The 24,222-nt window shown below is 41.8% G+C and overlaps 2 protein-coding genes across 4 annotated transcripts in view; both read left to right on the forward strand.

Annotated features, from left to right (window-relative positions):
• Positions 1-6,376, forward strand: part of LOC134462687 (eukaryotic translation initiation factor 4 gamma 1-like) — a 44,918-nt gene extending 38,542 nt beyond the window's left edge. For both annotated transcript variants that reach the window (XM_063215831.1, XM_063215832.1), the window contains 2 exons: positions 3,382-3,486; positions 5,088-6,376. In XM_063215831.1, coding sequence (XP_063071901.1) covers positions 3,382-3,486; positions 5,088-5,126 — 144 coding nt within the window. In that variant the 3' untranslated portion in view covers positions 5,127-6,376. The remainder of the gene's footprint in view (positions 1-3,381; positions 3,487-5,087) is intronic.
• The window catches only part of LOC134462688 (E3 ubiquitin/ISG15 ligase TRIM25-like), a 67,268-nt gene that overhangs the window by 38,188 nt on the left and 4,858 nt on the right, over positions 1-24,222 (forward strand). The window contains exons 1-4 of one of the 2 annotated variants that reach the window (XM_063215833.1): positions 18,487-18,529; positions 20,004-20,630; positions 21,311-21,406; positions 23,598-23,831. In XM_063215833.1, the coding sequence (XP_063071903.1) occupies positions 20,064-20,630; positions 21,311-21,406; positions 23,598-23,831 (897 nt within the window). In that variant the 5' untranslated portion in view covers positions 18,487-18,529; positions 20,004-20,063. Of the gene's footprint in view, positions 1-18,486; positions 18,530-20,003; positions 20,631-21,310; positions 21,407-23,597; positions 23,832-24,222 lie in introns of those variants that run through there. The other variant, XM_063215834.1, reaches the window with a different exon arrangement.

Here is a 24,222-nt window from a genome sequence, read left to right on the forward strand (position 1 = left end):
CTACACGTCCGGGAGCGATCTCAGTTGGGAGTGTCCATCTGCCACCGCATATGATTCGGATCGGATGGGCTAGGCTACATCTAAGCATCATATCATTTGGATTTGTTGTCAATGTTGGGCTATTATTTCGGGAGTCATCGGGAGCTATTTTAGCAAATGTCTCACCCTCTGCATGTGTGCAAAGAGTTTGTGATCAGTCCACGTGAAAAACGGGGATTTCAAAGGGCATCGATTGCTGGTGTCGTAGTGTGACAGAGCAGGAGGTGTGCTGCCGTATTCGTGAATCGTGCTATGTTGTTTCCCTAGTAGCCTACGACGATCGGTAGCGTGTATTGTGTCTGACTTCACGCAATAGGTAAACACAGAGACCATTGTATATCGTGCCAGGAGTATCTTGAACTTTCTGGGCTTGCTACCTAGACCTTTACCAGCTCCTTGGATCAAAATGGCACCCGAATTGTAATTGGAGTAATGCGCTCCGATTTAGAAGTTTGATCGCCAACCAGATAAGTTTATTTGATTATTCACCCCTATGTTGAACTGTCTTCCTGTATGTGAAAAGCCAGAAGCTAGCATAGATGGCTACATATGGATCGGATGGGCTACATCTAAGCATCATATCATTGGGATTTGTTGTCAATGTTGGGCTATTATTTCGGGAGTCATCGGGAACTATTTTAGCAAATGTCCGACCTTCTGCATGTGTGCAAAGAGCTTGTGTTCAGTCTGTGTGAAAAACGTGGATTTCGAAGGGCATTGATTGCCGGTGTCGTAGTGGTTTAGAGCAGGAGGTGTGTCTTGGCGTGCAGGAAGATGTGTGTCAGAGCTAACCTTGCACCAAATTGTGATTAAAACCAACTCATCCCCTTTCAAACTCGTCACATTCTGAAGAAGCGCACCCTTCACAAAAACCTCAATATCTCCGATTGTAGCTGAATTCCATGGATACCCACTTCGGTTTAGCGTGGGTTTACTCGGCAATAAAAGCTCGTAGAGACACACAGTTTTCACATACTAAGAGGGCAGCGTCTCCACTTTCAAACGAGTCATAACATATTTCAGTGGCCCTATCACATAATAAGCTGTGAGTCTACAAAAAAACGTAAAAAAGGGCTTAGAACGCTGGTATTCTACGACATAATTCCGTGAGCAACGCCGGTATTCAATGTGTTAAGTAATAGAGCTAGAAAGTGACGTCACTTCCCCTGATTTCATGGGACCTCAACGGCGTTTTTAGCCGAAAATCGTAGCATGTAATCCAATGGCGGTATTAAAATGGCATTTCGATCCCCTTCGAGTTGTGCCACGAGCTCCATATATGTTGTTTCTGATATTTTTGCCTACTTTTTCGTATGAACCCCTAAACTTTTTAGAAAGCTGTGTTTCTTCACATTTTTCATGCCGACGGCCTCGGAACAAAACATTGATACTTCTGCTTGAATAATCTTTATCTATCCTCTTAAACAGCATATTTGGAGCCCAGCGCATATCATGACTGAGATCAGAAGATATTTACTCGCTACCATGTTGTTAGATGGTCAACTGAGGTCCCGTGAAACGCGGAACTAAGGGGCGGGACTTTCGAGCTCTATGGTTTTACAACTGCTTCTTTCAGACAGCCAGGGAATATGCCAGTTTGTACATTTATTTAAACTAAAAGTCCACTTTGGCCGCTACATACCAGGCCCCTAATTGCTTTCTATCCAAGAAACAATTACAAAAAAGAAGGTTAATACTTAACAGTCCTTTTCATTCTGCTTCTTGAAGCAGGCATAGTTTGGTGATCGGCCGCTCAAGTTCGTTCGTCTTCGTCTTGACTCGAACCTTGCAGACGATTCCATGCTCGTCCACCACGATCTTCACGATTCTGCCCATCAGCCATGATCCTCGGGAGGCTGATTAGTCGACGATCAAGACCACGTCTCCTTGGCTGAAGTTACGCGCTGGATGGTTCCACTTCTGTCTTTTCTGGAGTTGAGGCAGGTATTCTTTGGTCCAGCGTTTCCAGAACAGATCGCTCATGTACTGGACTTGCCTCCATCTCTTGCGTGCGTAAGTATCATGCTCGTCGAAGACGCCAGGTGGTAGGTTGGGGTTAGTCTTGAGCAAGAGTAAGTGTTGTGGGATAAGAGCTTCTAAATCATTAATGTCATTGGATGGCGTAGTGATAGGCCTACTATTCAAGATGGCTTCACATTCGCAGAAAAATGTTTGAAGACCTTCCTCGTCCAAGCTTTGTTCTCTCAACGTAGCATTCAGGATCTTCCCGTTTGAACGAATCATCCTTTCCCACGCTCCTCTGTGGTGGGATTCGGATGGTGGATTGAACAATCACTTAATGTCACGTTGAAGCAGGCTGTTCTCGATCTGTGCAGCATTCCACTCCTTTATTGCCTTTTTCAGCTCATGGTCGGCTCCGACAAAGTTGGTCCCGTTGTGGGATCTCATTTCCTTCACTTGACCCCTTCTCGCGATGAAGCGACGTAGAGCTTGAATAAAGGAGTCGGTCGCCAATGATGTTGCCATTTCGATGTGGACCGCACGGCATGCAAGGCAGGTGAATATCACCCCGTATCTTTTCACAGACACTCTTCCCCGCTTGACGATGAATGGCCCTCTTTCAGTCCAATAATACGAATGTTGTCTTTACGACTCCGGTTTTCAGTGTCATCAGTACGGGTAGTTAGGTCCTGCACTTTTTTCTCTTATAGGGGATTCAGGCCGACCAGTCGGTGCCCGCACCAGTTACGTTCGGCACTAAAGTGCTTACCTGCGAACCGCCCGTGTTCATACCGGGCTCCGAACTTTTACTACACGTGACTCTGATACCCGGATGAACCTGCTGACGCCCACGTTGTCGTCACGGTTCGCAGAGAGAAACGGGCTCCAGCGCGATTCTCAGTCGGCCTGAATGCGCTATAAGAGGGCAATTTTGGACTCGGTTCTCAGCATTCAACTTAGTCTCGGTTCGGAGACACGGTTCTCAGCCTCACTCAGTCTCTTACTGTTATCGTCTATATGGCATGTTAAAGTGTTCAAACTGACCTGAAGTTCAGTTAATTTAATGTCCATAAGGGCGCTAAAATAAGCTGTCACGCTTTGGGCAATAGCGTTAGCCATGTTTTCCTCCTGTTCGTCTTCACCCACCTCAGAGGTAGCGGTGGCTTTCCATGTAAACTCATAATTTTTAATTGAATCTATACATCTTTGTCTGCTAAACCTACTCTGGGCAGATGAATAAACTTCAGCTTATTTACTTCTTTGCAAATATTAATGAAAAGGAATGTATGAATGGCCAAAGTTTGGAATTAATACCACATTTACACAAATGTAGAAAAGCAATTTTCCCTAATGTCTCTAATTTGCCTTTAATTTACCTAGCCTCGTATGGATCAGTACTTCCACGCGATGGAGCGGATCATCAATGAAAGGAAGACATCATCACGGATACGCTTCATGCTGCAGGATGTCATCGACCTCAGAATGGTGAGAATGGGAGAAGGTTAATAAAGCCACTATATCACTCCAAAAAAAGAAAATCTCAGCAAGCTTATTATTCTAGTTTCGGGTAAAAAGCATCAAGTCAATCTTAATTGAAGTGAAAATCACCTAATAACTGATATTTTTGAGCTAGAACTTTAGAGTTGTTATAAGACATTCGCCAGTGGAGCAGGTATTTTTTCTCAATCAGATTTCTTTGACTTGTTACAAGTACAAATACTTCTTGTAACAAGTAAAGACATCTGACCTAGAAAACATTACTTGCCCCACTGGCTAACATCTTGAAACCATTCTAAATAGGACTAGACAAAAAAGTTCTAGTCCAAAAGTACTCGTTTTAGGTGATTTTTACCTAAATTAAAGGACCAGTTCTGACCATTTCAATATGCTGCTGTATTGCTCAGCTCACACTATTGACTTGTCAGTACCCGGTGATGCTGCATTTTTTTGGCTCAGCCCTTTCCGAGATCTGAGCTATACTAATAAGGGCAGATTTTGTTTACATTTTAAAAATTCTTCACATAGGCCCAAATATTTCCCAAAAGGTATCACTGTTTGCTAGTTGTCTGCTGATGTTGCATAATCTTTTGGATGTTATTGGGAAGAATTCAAGATGTTTTTTTGAAATGTAAACAAACACCTGCCCCCATTCCAATGACCAGAATCTCGGAAAAGGCTGAAGAAGGAAAAAATCTCAGGTACTGTAGTGTGAGTATTACAACTGCATGTTGAAATTGGCTGAACTTATCCTCTAAGATTGACTAGATTTTTTTTACTTGAAAATAGACAAAAAACCCTTATGAGCTCAGATTTGAATTTTTTTGCAGTGTAGGTGTCATGTTTGTAGTGTAATGCATGCAAAAATTAACTCCACATACCAACAGAGTATGAATCCTATTGATGTCCTAATCTGTTGTTCTGACCAAACTGTATGCATAGCATGGCAGAGATCTTAAGAAGGGAATCTTCAACTTAACAAGTGCCACAAGTTCATCCATCTTATTATGTAGCGATCACACACTCGGTGCACGCAAAACCATTACATCACCAACGCTCCACATTTCGTGGATACTTGTATAATTATAACACATGTAAGTGTATCGATGTGTAGAAGACTTGAGAATGGAGTCTTATTTGCTTAAAGATGCTTCATAAGAATAGCCACATCAGGAGTGGGAAAAACTTTCTCAGGTCGCTTCAAATGTTAGTCTTCCAAGGGCTGTACTATGAACACAAACCAGGATTTTCCCCAGCACTTTAGGCCGATATTGAAGGCGGCCACCTTCAACACTCATTTCATGGGTCATACTTTTGTTGAAGAGTCTGTGGTAATGGGGAGTAGCGTATCAGTCAAACCTGTTTATATCTATGGTTGTCTAAACATTATATTATGGGCAGCAGCATGTAGTTCCTCACAAATCATTCTTGATTAAATAAAAGAACACGTTTTCCAGCTTGCAGTTATTTTTTTTTGGAGAACAGACATGTGTCTTGGCGGGATGACCCATACTGAAGGCACTCTGAGTAGAATTGATATTCGTCTTTAATCAGGGGTTTGGTTTTGTGCTTTTCTTGTTTGTTTGCAGCGCAACTGGGTGTCTCTGCAGAGGGATCAAGACAGGTAGCAGGTTAAGAAGACATCAGACATCAAGAGAATATCAGGAGTGCTTTACCCAAACAGATCAGTGCTACCAGCAGCTGACCTATGTGTAAGTGAGTTATCACAAGGGATGTGTTCGGAAAAAAATGAATATATATACACTCACCGACCACTTCATTAGGAACACCTCTCTAGTGCTGGGTTGGACCCCCTTTTGCCTTCAGAACTGCTTGAACTGCCTGCAACAATACTCGGGTAGGCTGTGGCATTCCAACAAAGATAAATTGGTGCTAATTGGCCCAAATTGTGCTACAAAAATATCCTTATGCCATTATATCCCCAGCCTGAAACGTTGATGTAAGGCAGGGTTGACCAATGTTTTCTTGTTGTTGACCCCAAATTCTGACCATTCCACGTGAGTGTCATCAGACCAGGAAACATTTTTTTCTAATTTTTAGTGTCGTTTACGGTTAGCCTGTCCAAATTGTTGCCTCATTTTCCTGTTCTTGATTGACAGGAGTGGCACCAAAATCTGGTTTTCTGTTGCTTTAGCCCATTTACCTGATTCTCTTATGCACACCTCGGTTGTAATGAGTGGTTATTTGACTTAGTATCAGCTCAAACCAGTCTGGTCATTCTCCTCTGACCTCTGCCATCAATAAGGCATTCCACAGAATCGCTGCTCACTGCATTTTTTTCTTTTTCATACCATTCTTTGTAAACCCTAGAGATTGTTGTGTGTGAATATCTCAGTAGGTCAGTCTTTTCTGAAATACTCAAATCAAGCCCTTTTTGCTTGACAGCCATGCCATGTTCAAAGTCATTTAAATAACCTTTCTTTCCCATTATGATGCTCGTTTTGAACTGCATCAGATCATGTCGACCTTGTCTACATGTATAAATGCATTGAGTTGCCACCATGTGATTGACTGATCAGAAATTTGCCTCAATGAGCAGTTGTTATAGGTGTTCTAATATAGTGGCCGGTGAGTGTATATGGGTGGGAGACGTGACGCCTTGTTTTTTCGTAACATTGGTTAAAAACCTACAAAACTGTTATTTTTCCTTTAAAAAACAAATGTCAATGAAAGAAGATGTGGTACATTATGTTTCATATTAGTCTTAGATGAGAAGAAACATTTTTGTTAAGATTTATGTAAAGGTTTATATGTCAAATATCCTGCGGTGTGACTGTAACATTAATGAAACCTGGAATATATATATAAATTAACCAACAACATTTTGAATAATGTATGAAGCATTTGGCATGATTGCATAAATATTAACTTTATATTAAGATATGTGAATGTGAAAAAAACTCAAGACAGTAATATTAAATACAAGTTCAATTTCGTAACAGAAATTGCGTCCTGTGGGGTGACATGTATGTCAATGTTTGTGAATGGGCAGCTGCAAGGCCAAATACAAGGGTCTTAAAGACTGGCTCCTAACCAGTCAGTACCTCAGTTATTGGAGAGTGCTGTGGAAGTTTAAGGTGACTCTTAACCTCTTAATATGTCTTCATATTGCAATCTAGGTTCATTTAGGTTCATTTTATGGTGTCCTTAGGTTCATTTTATGGTGTCCTGTGGTGTGACTGCTCTAATAGGAGGAAAAAAAGTTTTTTATGAATGAAAACACATATTAAGATTAAATACAATATCATTATCAATTTAGCATGAGCTCAGATGTCAGTCATGTATACAAAAGGATTAAAATGGCCATAATGCAGTGAATTCCCTTCGGTGTGACATGCCTATGCAATGTGTTGATGCAGGACACATTTTCCCAAAAATGGCAAAAAATAAGGTGAAATTCCACAGACCACTAAGTGCTTTATTTGTTTCTCTTTTTTCCAATTTTTATCCATCCTTTTTTTCAGGAATTTGAAAAACTTTTTTTTTTTTTTTGCATTACGCCCTTAAACGTCAACCACCCACATACGTATACAGCATATATACTGTACAGTCGGTCCCCCTACAATGCACACCCTTTACCGAGGTAATGCCACGTCATCCACCTCGGTACGTACCGGGCCTAGCTGCAGTGTACCCAAACAACCGCCAGGTGGCACTTGGGAGCGCTCGCTATACTTGGGAGCGCTTGCTATACTTGGTAGCTATACGTGGTAGCGCATGTTCAGGTTTGTAATGAGAGATCAAGGAACCAAGAACCCATAATCCAGAAGGATTTTAAAAAAACCTGTATATATATATGATATCTCTTTCTCTCTCTCTCTCTCTCTCTCTCTCTCTCTCTCTCTCTCTCTCTCTCTCTCTCTCTCACACACACACACACACACTTTCTCTTGCATACACACAATACACATTCAAGCGCAAATGGGTAGGCAACATTTATTACCATATGGAATATTTTAGACGATGTTGACGGCATATTAATATACCGTAAAGTTCCATATAATAGCCGAGTTCCAATTAGCGGCCGGGTTCCTTTTAAGGGCCGGGTGCACGAGGATATTTGACAGATAATGGCCGTTTCCAAATAAAAGCCCGGTCTAAATAATCATTAAATGAACCAAGGAAGAAGGCTTGACCACCGGCGCTGCATGTTTCCCCCCTTATATTGTTTTGTTTAGTTTTTAGGATGCGCCGCGTCTTTGACCATCAACCGCTGCGTCAGTGAAGGAAATGTCGGAAATTTTGCAATGTAAAACTCGGGGAAGCAGCGGTGTTTCAGGGTAGCATGTGGTTTAACGCTGTAATACGGGTTAATGTGGGTAAAATCCACATTTAAAACGAGTAGCCAAGGCATGTGATGAGAGAAAATGACATTTGAGACAAGCATCCAACAAAATGAAATGTAACGTCAACATGCAGCCTCTCTGCACTCGGATTCTTCTCCCTTCGCACTAAACTGGCAAACATGTTCTCTCACAATGCTTTTAATGTTTTGTGCACTACATATGGACACATGGGACATTGCTGACATGTTGAAGTGAACTTTCTTCAATGTGCATGGTGGAGCACGCACTCGCACACACCCTGCAGGCACTGCACTGATCAACTTTAATCACTTTAATCAGTCAATCTGCGAGGCGGAAGCGCACACCGTTTCAACTTTGACTTTGGGGAAGAGATTGTTTAGTGGGATGTTAATTTAAATGCTTTTCATTTTCATTTGCTAGCTTTACATTTTTTGTGTATGGTAGCCTATTAATATGTGGCATCTGTGTGCAGATGGAAACCGTTTTGTGTTAGGCTGTAGCCTACCTTAATTCGGCCGAGGCTACTTTTAGTTAACCGCCGCGTAAAGGTCTTTGCATGGACAAATGAAATGGTAATTGAATAATAGCTGGCCAGTATTGCAGGGAGTATTAAACCCAGTGTACGTTGGGGTTTGGGAGAGCAAGGAAGAGAGCGGCATCTGTGATAAACCGCTTCGAAATGTGTGCGTAAAACCTGCTGTTAACCAGTGTTGCCGCATTAAAAAAAAGCTTTGTTTGATTTTGTGTTTGTATTTTACTTTGACGTTGCCTATAGTCCTCAGTTTATGGTTATTTTCTGTTGACCTCCTACACATTTTCGTTCTGTCATGTAGGGTATTGTAAATAAATCGACCGTATTTTGATGATTTTGATTTCGGACTTAATTTGCCCCTTCAATCACCCCTCTCCAATTGCAAACTTTACCCTGGTAGAAGGAGCATTCGCTAGCCTGCACGTACTCGTTAAGGACTTATTGTCTGACTGATTTTGGCTGCTGCGAATAAGGTATATTTTTATATATATAAAAAGGGCCTATCACCGTTTTGGCTGAATGCTGACACCACGGACCATGATGACCATTGCAGTCTTGCCGCGGGTCTTGAACAGTGCGCACTCTTTCCGATTCAGATTGCTTCTTCTGAGAAGGCAACTGGCTACCGCAGGAGAGTGTTAGTTAGATAAATCATGTTTAGCCTATACCTAATTGGTTATTCTGGTTAGTCCAACGCTATCCTGGCAGGAGAATCATTCGTAGGCACTACTCAGCAATTTTGTCTGTTGGTTTTTGTCTGCTGCAAAATAGGATAGATCAGACCTCCAGGTCTTCATAAAAATCATCTACCACCGCTGTGATAATTTGACTACGGACACCGCTGAACATTGAACAGTTGTTTAGACCAGTGGTTCCCAACCTTTTTCTTAAGGGACCCATGTTTTTACTATTGTAAGCTTTGGTGACCCAACCACGCGAGCGCCCGCACGAGATGGAGTCACAAGATGCCCTCTGTTTCCTGCGAAAACTAATTTTAGTTATTTTATTCCTCAATTCGTCTTTGGTCAAATATAGAATAAATGTTTAATGTAGCACTTACAATTTGTTGCTTCTGCATTTATTAGTTAAATGCTTTGTCTTTTATTCAACATGGGCTATATATATTTAAAATTAAACCCCTTAAAATCAAGAGGGCTCCGCGACCCCCTGTGGATCTTTGGCGACCCATAAGGTGGGTCCCGACCCATAGGTTGGGAACCACTGGTTTAGACTACAGTAGGCCTGTTGACGATTGCAGTCATGCCGCTTGTCTTGAACTGCGCGCTCTCCTCCAGTTGATGCGTGACAGCCAGATGAGAAGCGCAAAGGTGGGGGCTATCCGCGGTCGCGGAGGACAGGTCAATATCCACAACCTCACTGAATAAATAGCCTAACCTGTGAACTGTGCAGCAGCAATTACATATTGTTTAGGTTCTTGAATACTCCCTAAAGCATGGAATTCATTTTCCATTTCTAAGGAAAGGTGTAAGATTTATCCTCAATCCTCCCCGATAGCCTAATGTTCTTCGAGTCCCACACACACACACACTCTGTTTGGAGAGGACGCATTTAAACTGTTACAGTTTAGGCAGTAGGCCTATTTAAGCATAGGCTACACACATTTCAACTTTCACGTTGTGCGTGACCTACTCCAATTGACTCGTCTTGTTGAATACCAGCCAAACTCACAAGCTAGATAGCCAATAGTTTCGATTGTGCTGCTTGGAGATGAGGCATTTAAACTGTTACAATTTAGGCAGCAAAGAGAAGACGGCGGTGTTCCCGGTGTAACACCCCAGCCGTTGTTTAATGGGAGCACTTGAGATGACTATGATCCAACTTGTCTTGAGCACCGTCGTAGCGCAACAAATCGTTATCGTAAACATAGCCTAGATAATTGGAAATTACAAAAAATAGGCTACATTTTATAGACTTATATATAGGCTATAGGCTAAGCCGACTTCTCTACCTGTTTGAATTAGTGCAGCCTTACAGGGAGGACGTTAATTTGGCATAGGTCAACTGCAAGAGACTACTAATTTGTGACTTGACGTGATGTGTGAATAGTTAGGCTACGCTATGCAACAGGCATATTTAGCCGCACTCAGTCATTTGCTCATGGTATTGGGTGAATGTCCCGACCCTGTGTGTCCGCGTGCATGCATGCAAAGGTGGGGAAAAAATACATCAAGCGTGCCATCACCACCCATCCCCCCGGACCCACGAAACCCACTGAAGATCCAAGCAATTGTAGTCTGTCAGTATTTTAGTGTGTGCCCAGGTAGTTGAGTTCCTGGCATATCTCAATCGTGCCAAGAAGATGTTTGCCCTCAAGCTAGTGTGTTCATAAAGCGCATGTTTGCTGTATTAGGCTACGATCAGTAAGCCTCAACTTGTCTGTCGTTTCTTTTCCTTCTTTCGATATTTTGTAAAATAGGCCCACGTTAAAGCCTAAATAAGATAATAGGCCTAAATAAGGCTAATAAAGTAAGCTAAATAAGTCAGGCCTAAATAAAGTTGTTTTAGCCTATGAACTCAGGCAATGCAGAAATTTGCGGAGGGATTTTTGATATCTTAGCCTATAGGCTACCGATATTATGGCTTTATGAACTTCATGACTGGGCTACAAGATAGTCTGGTAAACAAGGATTGACTTGTAGACCACCAACATCTGATGCTGAGGTGGGGGAGGGTTGTTTTTTCACTTCAAATGTTCCCCGACACACACACACACTACACACACACACACACACAGATACGCGCTAATCGCTCTCTCTCTCCGTCTCTCCCTCTCTTTCTCATTGTTGCTATACGTGCATCTGGATAGGCCTAGGCAGTGTGGTCACCCAGCACATTTTCATACAAATGCTGTGTTTTTTTTTTTTATGAAATCTTTATTCAGTTATTTGTGAACAGTCTCTGCTTTTCTCTTTCGATGTTGCGTCACCGTGGACAAGTGTCTGCTCGAAAACTTAATGCAAAGCGGCTAAAATTTTCAGAACGTGTTGAACTTTTCAGAACATGAATGTTTGTCTGTGGGGGAGGGGTGGGTTACAGCAGTGCAGTGCAGTGCACGGGACTGCACAGCCTTTTGTGACATGTCGTGGCGCGACAGGTTATCCAGCCTCTGAAGGAGTCATGGGGTGCATCCCAATATGTGACCTTGCCTCCTCCACTTGCGCTTGTCTCCTCGCCCCGCCTCCTGGCCCCTCCTCCGTGGAGAAAACGATAAAGTTTCCCAGCTGTCAGCCTAGCCACAACAACTTTTGAGGGACTGCTTTTCATTCACCATAACAATTGCAAACGAGAAAAAGACATTGAGCTTTTGCAAGATATTGAAATATAGGCTAATGCTGTTGTCAGTGATGTCATCATGACGAGAAGCGAGTGGAGGAGGCTAGTGGAGGAGGCAAGGTCCCATGTTAAGATGCACTCATATTGTTGGTTCGCATCTCCACCGAAGCAACTGAATTTGAAGTCCTAATTTGAAGTCCACAGATGATTAGCCACACCTGGTGTAACAGATGTCTTGTCACGTGTGCAGTCCATCACACCCAGTTAACCGGAATCCCGTCGATCGCGCACAACAGCGCATTGAAAGGATGAAATGTTCACAAGCACCAATAAAAAAAAAAAAACGTCTTCAACCTATTAGTCCGTAGGCTATCCTGAGGATATCCGTTCCTGACTAGAATAGGCTAGTGCAGAAATAATTAACAGTCATCACTTATAAGTTAGGAGCGGAATTGAGACGGTGAATGCAGGACAGAATAGCCTAATAAAAACAAAACACCGTCGACTGGCGGTCTTGTTTAGGGATCACACTTGTGTTATTATCAAATGCCCAATGTTGCGTGCAACGCGCAATTGGCTGTCTCTTTCCACTTGTAGACTAAAACTGAGGGAGGGATCAACGTACAATGAGCTACACTGAAGCAGATTACTCTGCTTCGCAAAAAAAGCAGTGCACCAATAATACCCCCGTCTTCAACCTACTATTTACCAGATATATAGGCTAGTAATAGTATTAAGTTGTGCTACCTTGTTTTTTGTGGTAACGACAGTGTAGATCAGGTAATAGCCTGCAATAGGGGAAGCGGCATGCGCCAGTTTTAAAGACAGAATGTCGTCGCCAAATGTAAAATCACCTCTCTCATGCTGACATGACGGGGCACTAGGCCTACTTCATTAGGCTACAATGTTGTTCATGTCTGTTTGACTCACACTATACGAGTGGTTCAATTTGTGTTATTGTGCTCATCGCACAAATGAGACAGACAGGCTTGCTTGATTGGGCTACACAAAGCAAGCGACATCGGTCCACTCAAAATGGTCCGAACTCCGCCGCTTGATTTCATGTCTCCTCAGTCTCTCCATTACGGTTTGTTAGCCTACTCTGTTTTCCTATTTTCGTTATTCTTAGCCCTGGCATTAGAGATGAAGCAACTGTGATCAGTGAGGTTGTGGAAACGATTGAATAGGCCTATGGTCCTAAATTGGAAGCGGCCGATGCCAGTTTTCGCCAAATTTAAAATTCGATCTCTCTCATGCTGGCGTTACGGGACACACTTAATTACAATGGTGTTCCTGTCTGATTGACTCGGTTTTAATTGTCTTTACCGGTTCAAATTGTAGGTATGCAAACTCTGTATCCTGAGGATACCCGTTCCTAACTTGAATAGTGCCGAAATAAGTTAGGGACGGATTGGGAGACGGTGAATGCAAGACAGAAAAAAAGTCGATGGTGGTCTTGTTTAGGGCTCACACTTGTGTTATTATCAAATGCCCTATCAAATGCCCAATGCTAAATAAAACATTCAATTTGCTGACTGTATTTCTACTACTAGCCTACTAAAACTGGGGGATGGACAAGCACGGAAGCACAAACAGACGCACAAACACAGGCAGACGCTGCTATGCAAAAGCAGTGCTATACTGCCCCCCGCATTCCGAATGGCCACAGGGTGTAATGATCACGGTACGCTGCCACGGCACGGTAATGTTGTGAGCAGATTGAAGTTACACCATCTGTATATGTTCATTGCTCTTAAATCAGGTTAACACAGGTAGGATCTTGGAAATAACTGGATTTCCTCAAAAAATGTTAAAACCATAATTGTTAACATGTTAACACCAAAATTTTATTTTGTTCTAGTCATACAGTGCTTTGAAGAAGTAAATCCGGACTGTCTAGTTTATATTTTAATTATGTTTTGATTTCCAAAAAACAGCCCAGTATGTTTTCCTTATTTTTTAATTGAACAATGGATACATACAGTGCCCTCCATAATTATTGGCACCCCTGGTTGAGATGTGTTAAAAGCCTTGAAATAAATTCAGTGTTTATTGCAGAAGAATACTGTCACACTGAAAATTGTAGGAAAATGTAGCCTTCAACTCAAATGAATTGTAAGAAAATAAAAAAATCCCTGACTAAAAAATAATTATTTTTCATTAAATCACCTGTTCCACAATTATTGGCACCCTTAACAATTCCCAGGAAATAAATATAATTGAAGCATTTCTGTCATCTCTACAGTAGTTTACAAAGTTTACCAGAGTATGTAGGAACATTTAATTAGTAATTCATCACTTCCTGTTTCCCTGGGGTATAAATATGACGTGACACCGAGGCCATTTCTCTTATCCACTCTTAAACATGGGAAAGACAAAGGAACACAGCATACAAGTGAGGCAGATGTGCGTCGACCTTCACAGGTCAGGCAGAGGCTACAAGAAGATTGCCACTCAACTGCAGCTGCCCATATCCACTGTGAGAGGAATGATTAAGAAGTTCAAAACAACTGGAACAGTGGTAAACAAGCCTGGACGAGGACCCAAGTTTATTTTGCCACCACGCACAGTGAGGAGGATGGCAAGAGAAATCAAAAGATCTCCAAAGCTCACTGTTACAGAATTACAACAAATGGTAGCATCCTGGGGTTACAAAGTCTCCAAATCAACCATCAGGCGCTGTCTACACGCCAACAAGCTGTTTGGGAGGCATGCACGGAGAAAACCTTTCCTCGCTCACAATCATAAACGCAAGCGTCAGGAGTTGGCCAAGCGGTATTGGGGCTTCAACTGGGACCGTGTGCTTTGGTCAGATGAGACCAAGATTGAGCTTTTGGCAACAAACACTCTAAGTGGGTCTGGCGTACCACGAAAGATGCGCATGCTGAAAAGCACCTCATACCCACTGTGAAGTATGGGGGTGGGTCAGTGATGCTGTGGGGCTCTTTCGCTTCCAAAGGCCCTGGGAACCTTGTTAGGGTGCATGGCATCATGAATGCTTTGAAATACCAGGACATTTTAAATCAAAATCTGTTGCCCTCTGCCCGAAAGCTGAAGCTGGGTCGTCACTGGGTCTTTCAGCAAGACAATGACCCTAAACATATGGCCAAATCTACACAGAAATGGTTCACCAGACACAAAATCAAGCTCCTCCCATGGCCATCTCAGTCCCCTGACCTCAACCCCATTGAGAACCTGTGGGGTGAGCTGCAGAGGAGAGTACAGAGGAGAGGACCCAGGTCTCTGGATGATTTAGAGAGATTCTGCAAAGAGGAATGGCTGAAGATCCCTCTTTCTGTCTTTTCCCATCTTGTGAAACATTATAGGAGAAGATTAGGTGCTGTTTTGTTGGCAAAAGGGGGTTGTACAAAATATTAACACCAGGGGTGCTAATAATTGTGACACACATTATTTGATGTCAAATAATTATTTCTTTATGTGGGATTTTTTCCCCACTGAATAAATGCACTTGTATTGAAGGTTGGATTTTTCTCTTTTTTTCCATTAAGGTCCCATATTATTTAGAAAAAAATAAAATAATTGGAAGCTAAAAAACACATCTCAACCAGGGGTGCCAATAATTGTGGAGGGCACTGTATCCTTCTATGTTTAGTTTTGTAGCATGCAGTGCCCCAGTAGATGACCGTAAAAGCCAGTCAGGGATTTTGAGATTGCATTTTAGACGTGCTGACCTGTCATCATCTCCATCCTACGGAGCTCATCAGTCTTAGGGACACAGATGATCTTAAAGCAGCGCAGTACAGTGTTTTGTTTGGTTCAGTTGCAGGGAGTGTTTTTATTGTTATTGTTCTAAGTTTTATTTATAACAATATACAGTCAATCCGGAAAGTATTCACAGCGCTTCACTTTTTTCACATTTTATTATCTTACAGCCTTATTCCAAATGCTACAAATGAATCTCTGTTGTCAAAATCCTACACAAATTATTCCATTATGACCATGTGAAAAACAGGTTGTCTTGACAGTTTTGAAAATGTATAATAAATAAAAAACAAAGAAATCATATTTACAAAAGTATTCACAGCCTTTGCTTAATACTTTGTAGAACCACCTTTGGCAGCAACTACATTCATTTTTTCATTTCGAAATGAAAAGGGATTAAAAGGGAGGTCATCGGTGTGTGTTTCAACCTTTCAGTACATTGAAATTGTACATTTTGAGTCTGCACCTGGCTAAAATAGATGGGTGTGAGTTTTGAATGAAATCCTATGGAGAGTATCTTGATCTGCTTCTGTAGTCACAGTGCATGTTGACATGCATGCTTCTTTAGGTGTAATTCAGATTTCCAATGTTGACGGCATTCATACATCCCAAACGATGTCAGTCCCACTACCATGCTTGACTAGCCAGATGATGCACTTTTTTGGTAAAATGCACTTGTTTACCACCACACATGCTTAACACCATCTAAAGCAAATTTGTTTATCTTGGTCTCATCAGACCACACAACATGGTTCCAGTGATCCATATCCTTGGTCTGTTCATCTCTCTTGAGGTCTCTTCATCTCTCTGCACCACGTGTGTCCTCGTTCCTCCTGGTGAATAAACAAGTGCCTTTAGTGATCTTACATACTGTACACTCAGCCCCTCTCCATCAAGCAGAGTCATCAGCTCAGTTCCTAGAATAAAAAGTATTCAAATAGTGTGATTGTCCCCATGTGTGCGCATCTGCTCTTCAGCCAGGCCCATCGTCCATAAGACCACCTCTCTCCCCCTCATTAGCTCATGTTGTTGACATCCCTGGACGTGTAATTCTTACAAATGAAATGTTAGCCACATCTTCAGGCCGTCGGCACGGGGCCCATCTTCATGCCAAGGTCGTAGCCCGCCACCTTGGCACATCGTGTCCTGTGACATAAGGGCGATGACACTGCAGCCCCATCTATAACCATAACAACACACATACCATCATGCATACCAACAGACTTTGTAATAGAAAACTCAACATTAACACAGTTGAAACCAGTCGTCGCGCATCATGCAGCCAGAACCAGTTTTGATGCGGCCGTCTCCGACCGTGACATGGTGACCTCCTGGCACCTCTCCCCTGTGGCCTAATCTGAAAGACCCCCACTCTTACGCACCCATAGTTTTATGCTTACCGGTACTTTATCCAAAATTAACACATTCATAACCACCCACTTGATTTCCCAACACATAATCAAACAACATCAATTTCATAATCCGATTAAACAACTAACACTAAAAACCAATATACATGTATATTGAAATGTGAGAAAATGGTTAATTTTAGGTTGCAAGGTGAGGCCATGATCAATTGTCCTCACTCCGGTTGAAATCAACAGTCCATATCTGGACACAAAGAAGGGTCGTCTCGCTCTCGTCACTGCACTGCAGTTCACCCCACGCTCCACATCCACACACCCAGGAACCAGGCAGTAGGCTACACACGCCTTCTCTACATAGGTGCCGGAAAGGAGGATGCAGTGGTGCATTTGCATCCCCACCTTTGGGCTCCCTAAATGAGGCTTTCTCAACTTTTACTGCAGACAAATGAGTGGAGTGCAGCAGCAGTAACATTGTTAAGAAATAAAGAATGAAGAAAAAAAGTGCACCACCACTTTAACACTCGTTTCAGCGCCCTTGCTTCTCTGGCTGACGGGCATGTCAGATTAAAATGGAGTTTGTTGTTACTGGGTATTGAATATATCAGTCACAAATAATAATAATAATAATAATATCTATTGTTTTATTAACCATGCCATTTCACTGAATTCTAGAGCTCTAGCCAAAAGTTATCAAAAGTATTTTCATGAAACAGGACATTCTGTGGGTGATCAACAAAACACTATGAGCAAACTGAGAGCCAACAGAGGCTTGGGCAATGATAACGCCACAAGGTCAATGCATCTAGTTCTTGGGCGTCACAAGGGAGAATCAAGGAACTTCAACAGATAAGATCCAGTGGAGTGAAATAGGACTATGGAAAATTTCTGGACATTGAATGGTCATCATAACCTGCAGAAGAGATTGTTTAGGCGAAGACTGGCAGTTCTTGTTACAGTTATGGTCAGGTCAGAATTATAAAGCTCTGATAATGATAAATTATTTGTTCATTTGTTGATCTTATGTATTAGACAAATAAAACAGAAAATTCAAGGATTGGACACCATGCTCTCTGACTCCTTGACTCTGAAAACACCGGATTCTTGCCAACACAGTAAGTACATGTGTTTTTATAGGCTGATGTTATTCAAGTTGGAGTTGAATAGCTGGAAATCCAGTAGGATGAATGTGACATAACACGCAGTGCTCGGAGCACTCACAAGTAGACTTGAAACCATTTGTAGAGCTAAACTGTTGGAGAATTAAGTTACACACAATGGTGAGTCTCAGAGATGTTCAAGTTGTTTGAGGTACTGACTGCCTGAGTGACACTACAGAATAGAGTGTATTAGTATAGGTAATGGCTCTAATTCTTAGGGAGTGCAAGCGGACCTCTATGATAGCCCAGTGATTTTCAAAGTGGGGGTCAGGGACCCCTGGGGGGCACGACAAGTTGGCAGGAAAAGTATGGCAAACAAAATACATAATTGAATAAGGCTAAAATAAACCAAAAATAAGATGAACAATCCCAGTGGGAGTTATGTTTGACAACATCGACTTTGACTAAAAATGTAGGCCTATGTGTTTAAAATATAGGCCCTAAAGCATTTTCCTGAGCAGACAACATAAAACAAAATGATAGATTAGTTCAATAGATTTCATTGGCCGTGAGGGTTTGTCCTCTATCAATTCTCCGGTGGGTTTCGGTTTCGTTTTGTGAAAAGCCCCGCAATGACGCTGTCAAAGTGTAGTCTATGCTGTGAACCGGCTGTGTCCCTCGCATGAAAGCGTAAGTAGGCATACGGTGGCTGTTTTCAATTTCCATTGACAATTATCTAATTTATGCATAGAAATAACCCTACTTCTAATTTATGAAGTAGCCTACAATGGAACGTTGCGCACTGAAGGAATCGGAGTTGCCTCGTAGCCTGTCATGTAGCCTACACTTTATTAACACATGTAGTAGCCTAACATTAATGTTACATTTTCAGAAAGTATGGACATTATAGTGAAATAAATGAATATTATATACCAGCATGATCATTTACCTTTACATTTTTACTGACTCAACAAAAAAGTTTCTCCGTGAAAGTCGCGCAAGGCTACCCCGCGGTTCGAACTGTGAATTTGGACAGCCTGTTGTAGTAAGCTTTTTAAAAATAATAATAATAAAAATGTCTGTAGCCTATGCCTGGTTGGGTATAATACTCCTGATATTTGATTGCTGTCAAGGCCTTCTTACAAAGGGTAACCTCGCACGTAGAGAGTGATGTGGAAAGAGCTTGTCAGGGGGGCGTAAGAAAAAAAATAAGTGTTTCACATTGAATCTTGGCACAGTCAGCCATTTTCAGCTTCAGCCATAAAAAAATAATTTTAAACCTAACTACAATTTGATCACATTTTAACCCTTTCACTACAAGCTTTTATTATAATTACCAGACAGAGTTTCCCAAAAACAAGTAGTAGGCCTACTTGAGTGTGCCTTGAGTGCCTACTCAAGTATGAGGTGCCCCCTAAATATCACTACAAGTTTACACAGAATAATTTTATGGGCCTACATACAATATTTTTTCTGCTACATGTAAATAAAATGCTTGCACAAAGTCCTTGTGCATTGTATAATGTGATGATGTGAGACCAGTTTCTGATACAGTATATTGCCAGGGCCAGGGGCACCTCAAGGGGCCTACTAGGCCTACTAAGGCTTAATCAATCAAGAAGCAAGAGCTTTTATTGTCATCGACCAATACATTTGACAACGAAATTGCGTTTTTTAATACACTGTACACATACTAGAGTTTTTGAGAAACGCAGCCCTGAAGGGCAATGACCAAGTCTTAATCTTTCACTGTAGACTCCCTGTAATGTTGTAATGTTGTTACAATATAGTTTTGTTTGCAAAGAGTGAGCCACATCGTCTGTGATCCCCTCTGCAACAAAAGGCTACAAGTCATAATAATGTTGCCAGATTTTAAGGTGTGCACTGGAATGTGGTAGACATGGAATGTGGTGGACAGTGGAATCTGGTAGAGTTCTAGAGCACTCTTTAGTCTGCCATCTGGAAGTGGGATGGGGCGTTTCTTACCCTGAGGTCATTTTTTATTTGAGGTTAGTGATTCCTGTGTACAGAAATTATAGAGAAAGTTATCAACAGTGTGGCGGACACTGTATACTCTTCGGCAAAATCATTTGCATGTTGCTGTTCAAAGTCTTTTGAATTTTCTTAACAGGAGATTGTGTTTTAACATTTGTATTTCTTTCAGGAATCACCATCTTATGAAGATCAATTTGTCCATCAGTTTTGAATCTGCCAGTCAAGTGAAATGGCTGAGGCGGCACTTCAAGATCTTTATCAGTGCTCTGTGTGTCTAGATACACTGAAGGACCCGGTCACTACACCCTGTGGACACAGTTATTGTCAGAAATGCATCAGCGATTACTGGAATCAGGCACCTCAGACAGGTGTGTATAGTTGTCCTCAGTGTAGAGAGAAATTCAGCCCAAGACCTGCTCTGAAGAAGAATACTGTCTTGACTGAACTGATAGCCCAAATCAAGATTTCTTCTGCTGGACTGTCCTATGCTGAACCAGGAGACGTGGAGTGTGATTTCTGTGCAGATATAAAGCTCAAGGCCGTGAAATCCTGTCTAGTATGTCTAGCATCTTTCTGTGAGACCCATGTCCAACCTCACTACAAAGCACCTGCCTTCAAAAGGCACGACCTCATTGAGGCATCTGTGCACCTCCAAGAGAAGATCTGCCCTAACCATGGCCGTCTACTCGAGATGTTTTGCCGTACAGATCAGGTGTGCATCTGCATGATGTGCGCTACAAATGACCACAAAGGCCATGACCTGGTCTCAACAGCTGCTGGAAGTCAGGAGCAGAAGGTGAAGCAGCTCATTTTTATGAATTATGCATTTATTTCAATATGTCAATTTTTTTTAGCCGTAACTAAAGAATAAACATGAACTCACAGAATTACATGAAGTGAACATGACCGCTTGGAGCACAACATCTGTGACAGTTTTTGTGCTTTCTGTGATGTGCTCACGACAGTGCATTGGTCTCGATGTTCACACAGTTCTATGTTCCCACATATTATAACTGTGCTTGTGTGTGAATGTGCATGTGTGTGTGTGCTCTTTCTCACATGAACCCTGGATAATTGGGGCTGCTTGGCAGCCTCCAGAGCTGCTGTGGGAATGTGGGAATGTGTGTGTGTATTTTTAAAGTGCGTTGTGTCAACTTCATAGTTGTGATACTGCGCTATATAAATACATGTTGTGTTGTATATTGTATTGTACAGTATGTGTGTGCATAAGTGTTGGAGCAGGCGTCACCCAACAGTTTTTCTCTTCCTTTTAAGGGTGCTGACCAAAATATTGTAAAATTGAAAAATGAGAAAAGGTCGCACCATGCATAGGTTTCTTTATTAAACGCGTCTGTGTAATAAAGAAGCCTATGCATGGTGCAACCTTTTTTCATTTTTCAATTGTATGTGTGTGCACAATAGATGATAGGTTATTTGACTATCTCTGTGCCTCTGACTGTGACTGCACTTGAACAGATAACTCTGGGGAAGGTGAAGAAGACTTCAATGGACCAAATTCAGGAGAGAGCGAAGAAGCTGAGTCAGCTGAAAAATGCTTTAGTGTTTCATCAGGTGAAACACACTGACCACATGTTACTTAACCCCTTAGCGCAGAGCCTATGTTATAACCGTACTGTCCCCAAAATTGTAATAACTATGTCTTATTCTGTTACTTAAAAGGGTATGCCACTATTTTGGGGCTTAATACAGTTAAAATCGTTGGCTGGGGTTTATAAAGGTGGTAAAGTGTCTTTATTTTCCATGTAAGCTGTTGTATCACTTTAAGACAAGTTAAAAGAGGGAGCATGTCGCTAAGCTAGTGAAAGTCAATGCATCCGTGTAGCATGCTACATGCTACAGTGATCCATTGACTTTCACTAGCTTAGCTACATACTCCCTCTTTTAACTTGTCTTAAAGCAAGACAATGCTTAACATGAAAAATAAGACACTTAACCACCTTTATAAACCCCAGCCAACTGTATTAAGCCCCAAAATAGTGGCATACCCCTTTAAGGCTCTCGGTAATGTCATAGCAATGTTGTTATGATGTAGTTGAGTATTTTCAGCAAATAGTGAATAGGCCCGCCAGCGACCCCATCTGCAGTAAGAGGCTACGCAACCAAAGAGACTGGATAAGAGAGAGGTCCCGTTGGCCCATTGTTTCCGGGTTCTACTCCTAGAATCTCTGAGCAACTCTTTACTAGCCAGACTAAGGCTAGACTAGATTAAACCCTTGGTTAATGTTTGAAAATGCACCCCGTTTCTTGTGTGGTGCTGTGAAATATTTTCATGTTAAGATCAGATACACTGTATGAGACACTGGCACGTTTACTTGACTTGCAGCATGTACACCCCCTCCCATGTAGAGTACAGTACTATGAAAAAGTTTGCGCACCCCTGTGGAAAGTCTTTATTTATCAGTTTATCTTTTTTGAGCTTTTTAGACAGCAACTTTTGGCTTAAGTGATATAAATTATTTCTGATGCAGACACAATACCAGCCTTTTTATCCACTACCCAGCCTTTTTCTGTCTTACCAGCAGCTACAGTGAGGTCGCTGGAGAGTCGTTCAGAGCCCTCTATGTTGCCACTCTCCAAGACACAAATGAGGACAAGCATAGCCTGCTATTGGGAGGGAAAGTGGAAAACAGCGATCCTAGCGGTTACGTTCCAAACACCAGGGCGATCCTATTGAAACTCCCATAGACGAGTTTTTAAAAAAATCCCACAAAGATATGACTAGGAAATATAACACCAGACACATTTTTCAGCGAACACAATAGGATGAACTACTACCTGTGAAAATCTTAAGTCATTTTTTGCCCTTTTAAGAAAAATAGAAATTGTGCCAATCTGGTCGGAAACGGACTACAGCTCCCAGCATGCTGTGCTTCGCGCCTCGTTGACAACACAGAGAAACAAATGAACGCGAATGAACGCAAGTTCTTCGCATATCTTCACATTCTTGTAATCCTGTGAGTTCCACATTGTCTTCCTATTAAACATATATACACGCGATCATTTTGGTTTGGTTTTAACTTCTCTAGTAGATATGATGGCTTCTGTGGTGACGAGTAACCACCTCTCTGGCTCATGTTTGGCTATGCTAATTTGGCTATGCTAATTACATGGAGTAAACATGTCACACATGCCAGTCAGTGTAGTTCTGTATTAGCTTTTTAAAGAATATTAAAATCAGTTCAGATCAGTGAAAAACCGAACATTTTACCACCTGATTCGATAAAACGGGCCAACTTGCCTATAATATGACTGCCACTACTTCTACTTCGTCGGCAGGGCCGAGATGTAATTTTTCAAAGAAAAAACCCATTCATTTGATGCAGGGGCTTGGAACGTTGCCAGCAGGGGACGATGAGATTACTTTCCCTCCCAATTAGCTATGATAACATTTTTATAATTGAGTCTATGCCTATCTGTTACTGAAGGCCTCACAGAGTAGGCTTGAAGGCCTCAAACAAGTTTGTGCTGCAACTGGAAGGCTAGAAGGCTATAAATTTGCAAGCAATTGCAAACTCCCCCTTTTTAAATGTTAATGTGTTATAATACAGTCTACTCTAAGAATTTTGGTCTGGAATGGAGTCACATCTACATATCTGTAGAAAAACAAAGTTTGACACTGTGAAATTGTCTTGATGAAACTAAAACTATTTGTACAGCTGAGAACTAAGATCTTATACAGTATGTTTGCCCACATTTTTCATACCACTGTATCTCACTCCTGTCTTTCTGTTCCTTGTTCCAGCGATCTGCTGACACAGCAGTTCACCACAGTGAAAGGATCTTCAGTGAGTTACTGCAGTTCCTCATATCAAAGGGCACTGAGCTGAATGAGAGGATCAGAGACCAGCAGGGGGCAGCAGTTAGCCAAGCTGAACCCGCCATTAAGTGTCTGGAACAGGAGATAACTGAGCTGGAGAAACAGCAGGGTGATCTGGAGCAGTTGTCACGAGAGGAGGATCACGTCCAGTTTCTCCAGGTATAACCTTTAAACAGTTCACGTTACAGATTTTTCCTGAAGACTATAGAGAAAGGCTTTCTAGTTAGCATGCAGTTAGAGTATTATCTGTAATTTTATAAATCCCAACACTAGGTAGGCCTACACTGTACATAACATCAAAACTGATGAAGATGTAGGCCAATGTCGAAACGTTAAAGTGTTGCATTTTGTCAAATCTGAAATGTGTACTTCTTTTCACTTTTCTCCATCCAAAGAATAGACGGAATGTAATGAAAAGTATAGTATTTTAGTTTTATTTACAGCTCTCCAAGCGTCCCGGCTTCAGAGTTGGGGTTTGTAGTTATGTGTTGTTAGCACAAATCCTCTCCAGCATCAACAGGCAGTATGGATATGCAAGCTTTTGTGTATA

The sequence above is a fragment of the Engraulis encrasicolus genome, chromosome 14 (genome assembly GCF_034702125.1).
Source record: "Engraulis encrasicolus isolate BLACKSEA-1 chromosome 14, IST_EnEncr_1.0, whole genome shotgun sequence".
Taxonomy (NCBI): domain Eukaryota; kingdom Metazoa; phylum Chordata; class Actinopteri; order Clupeiformes; family Engraulidae; genus Engraulis; species Engraulis encrasicolus.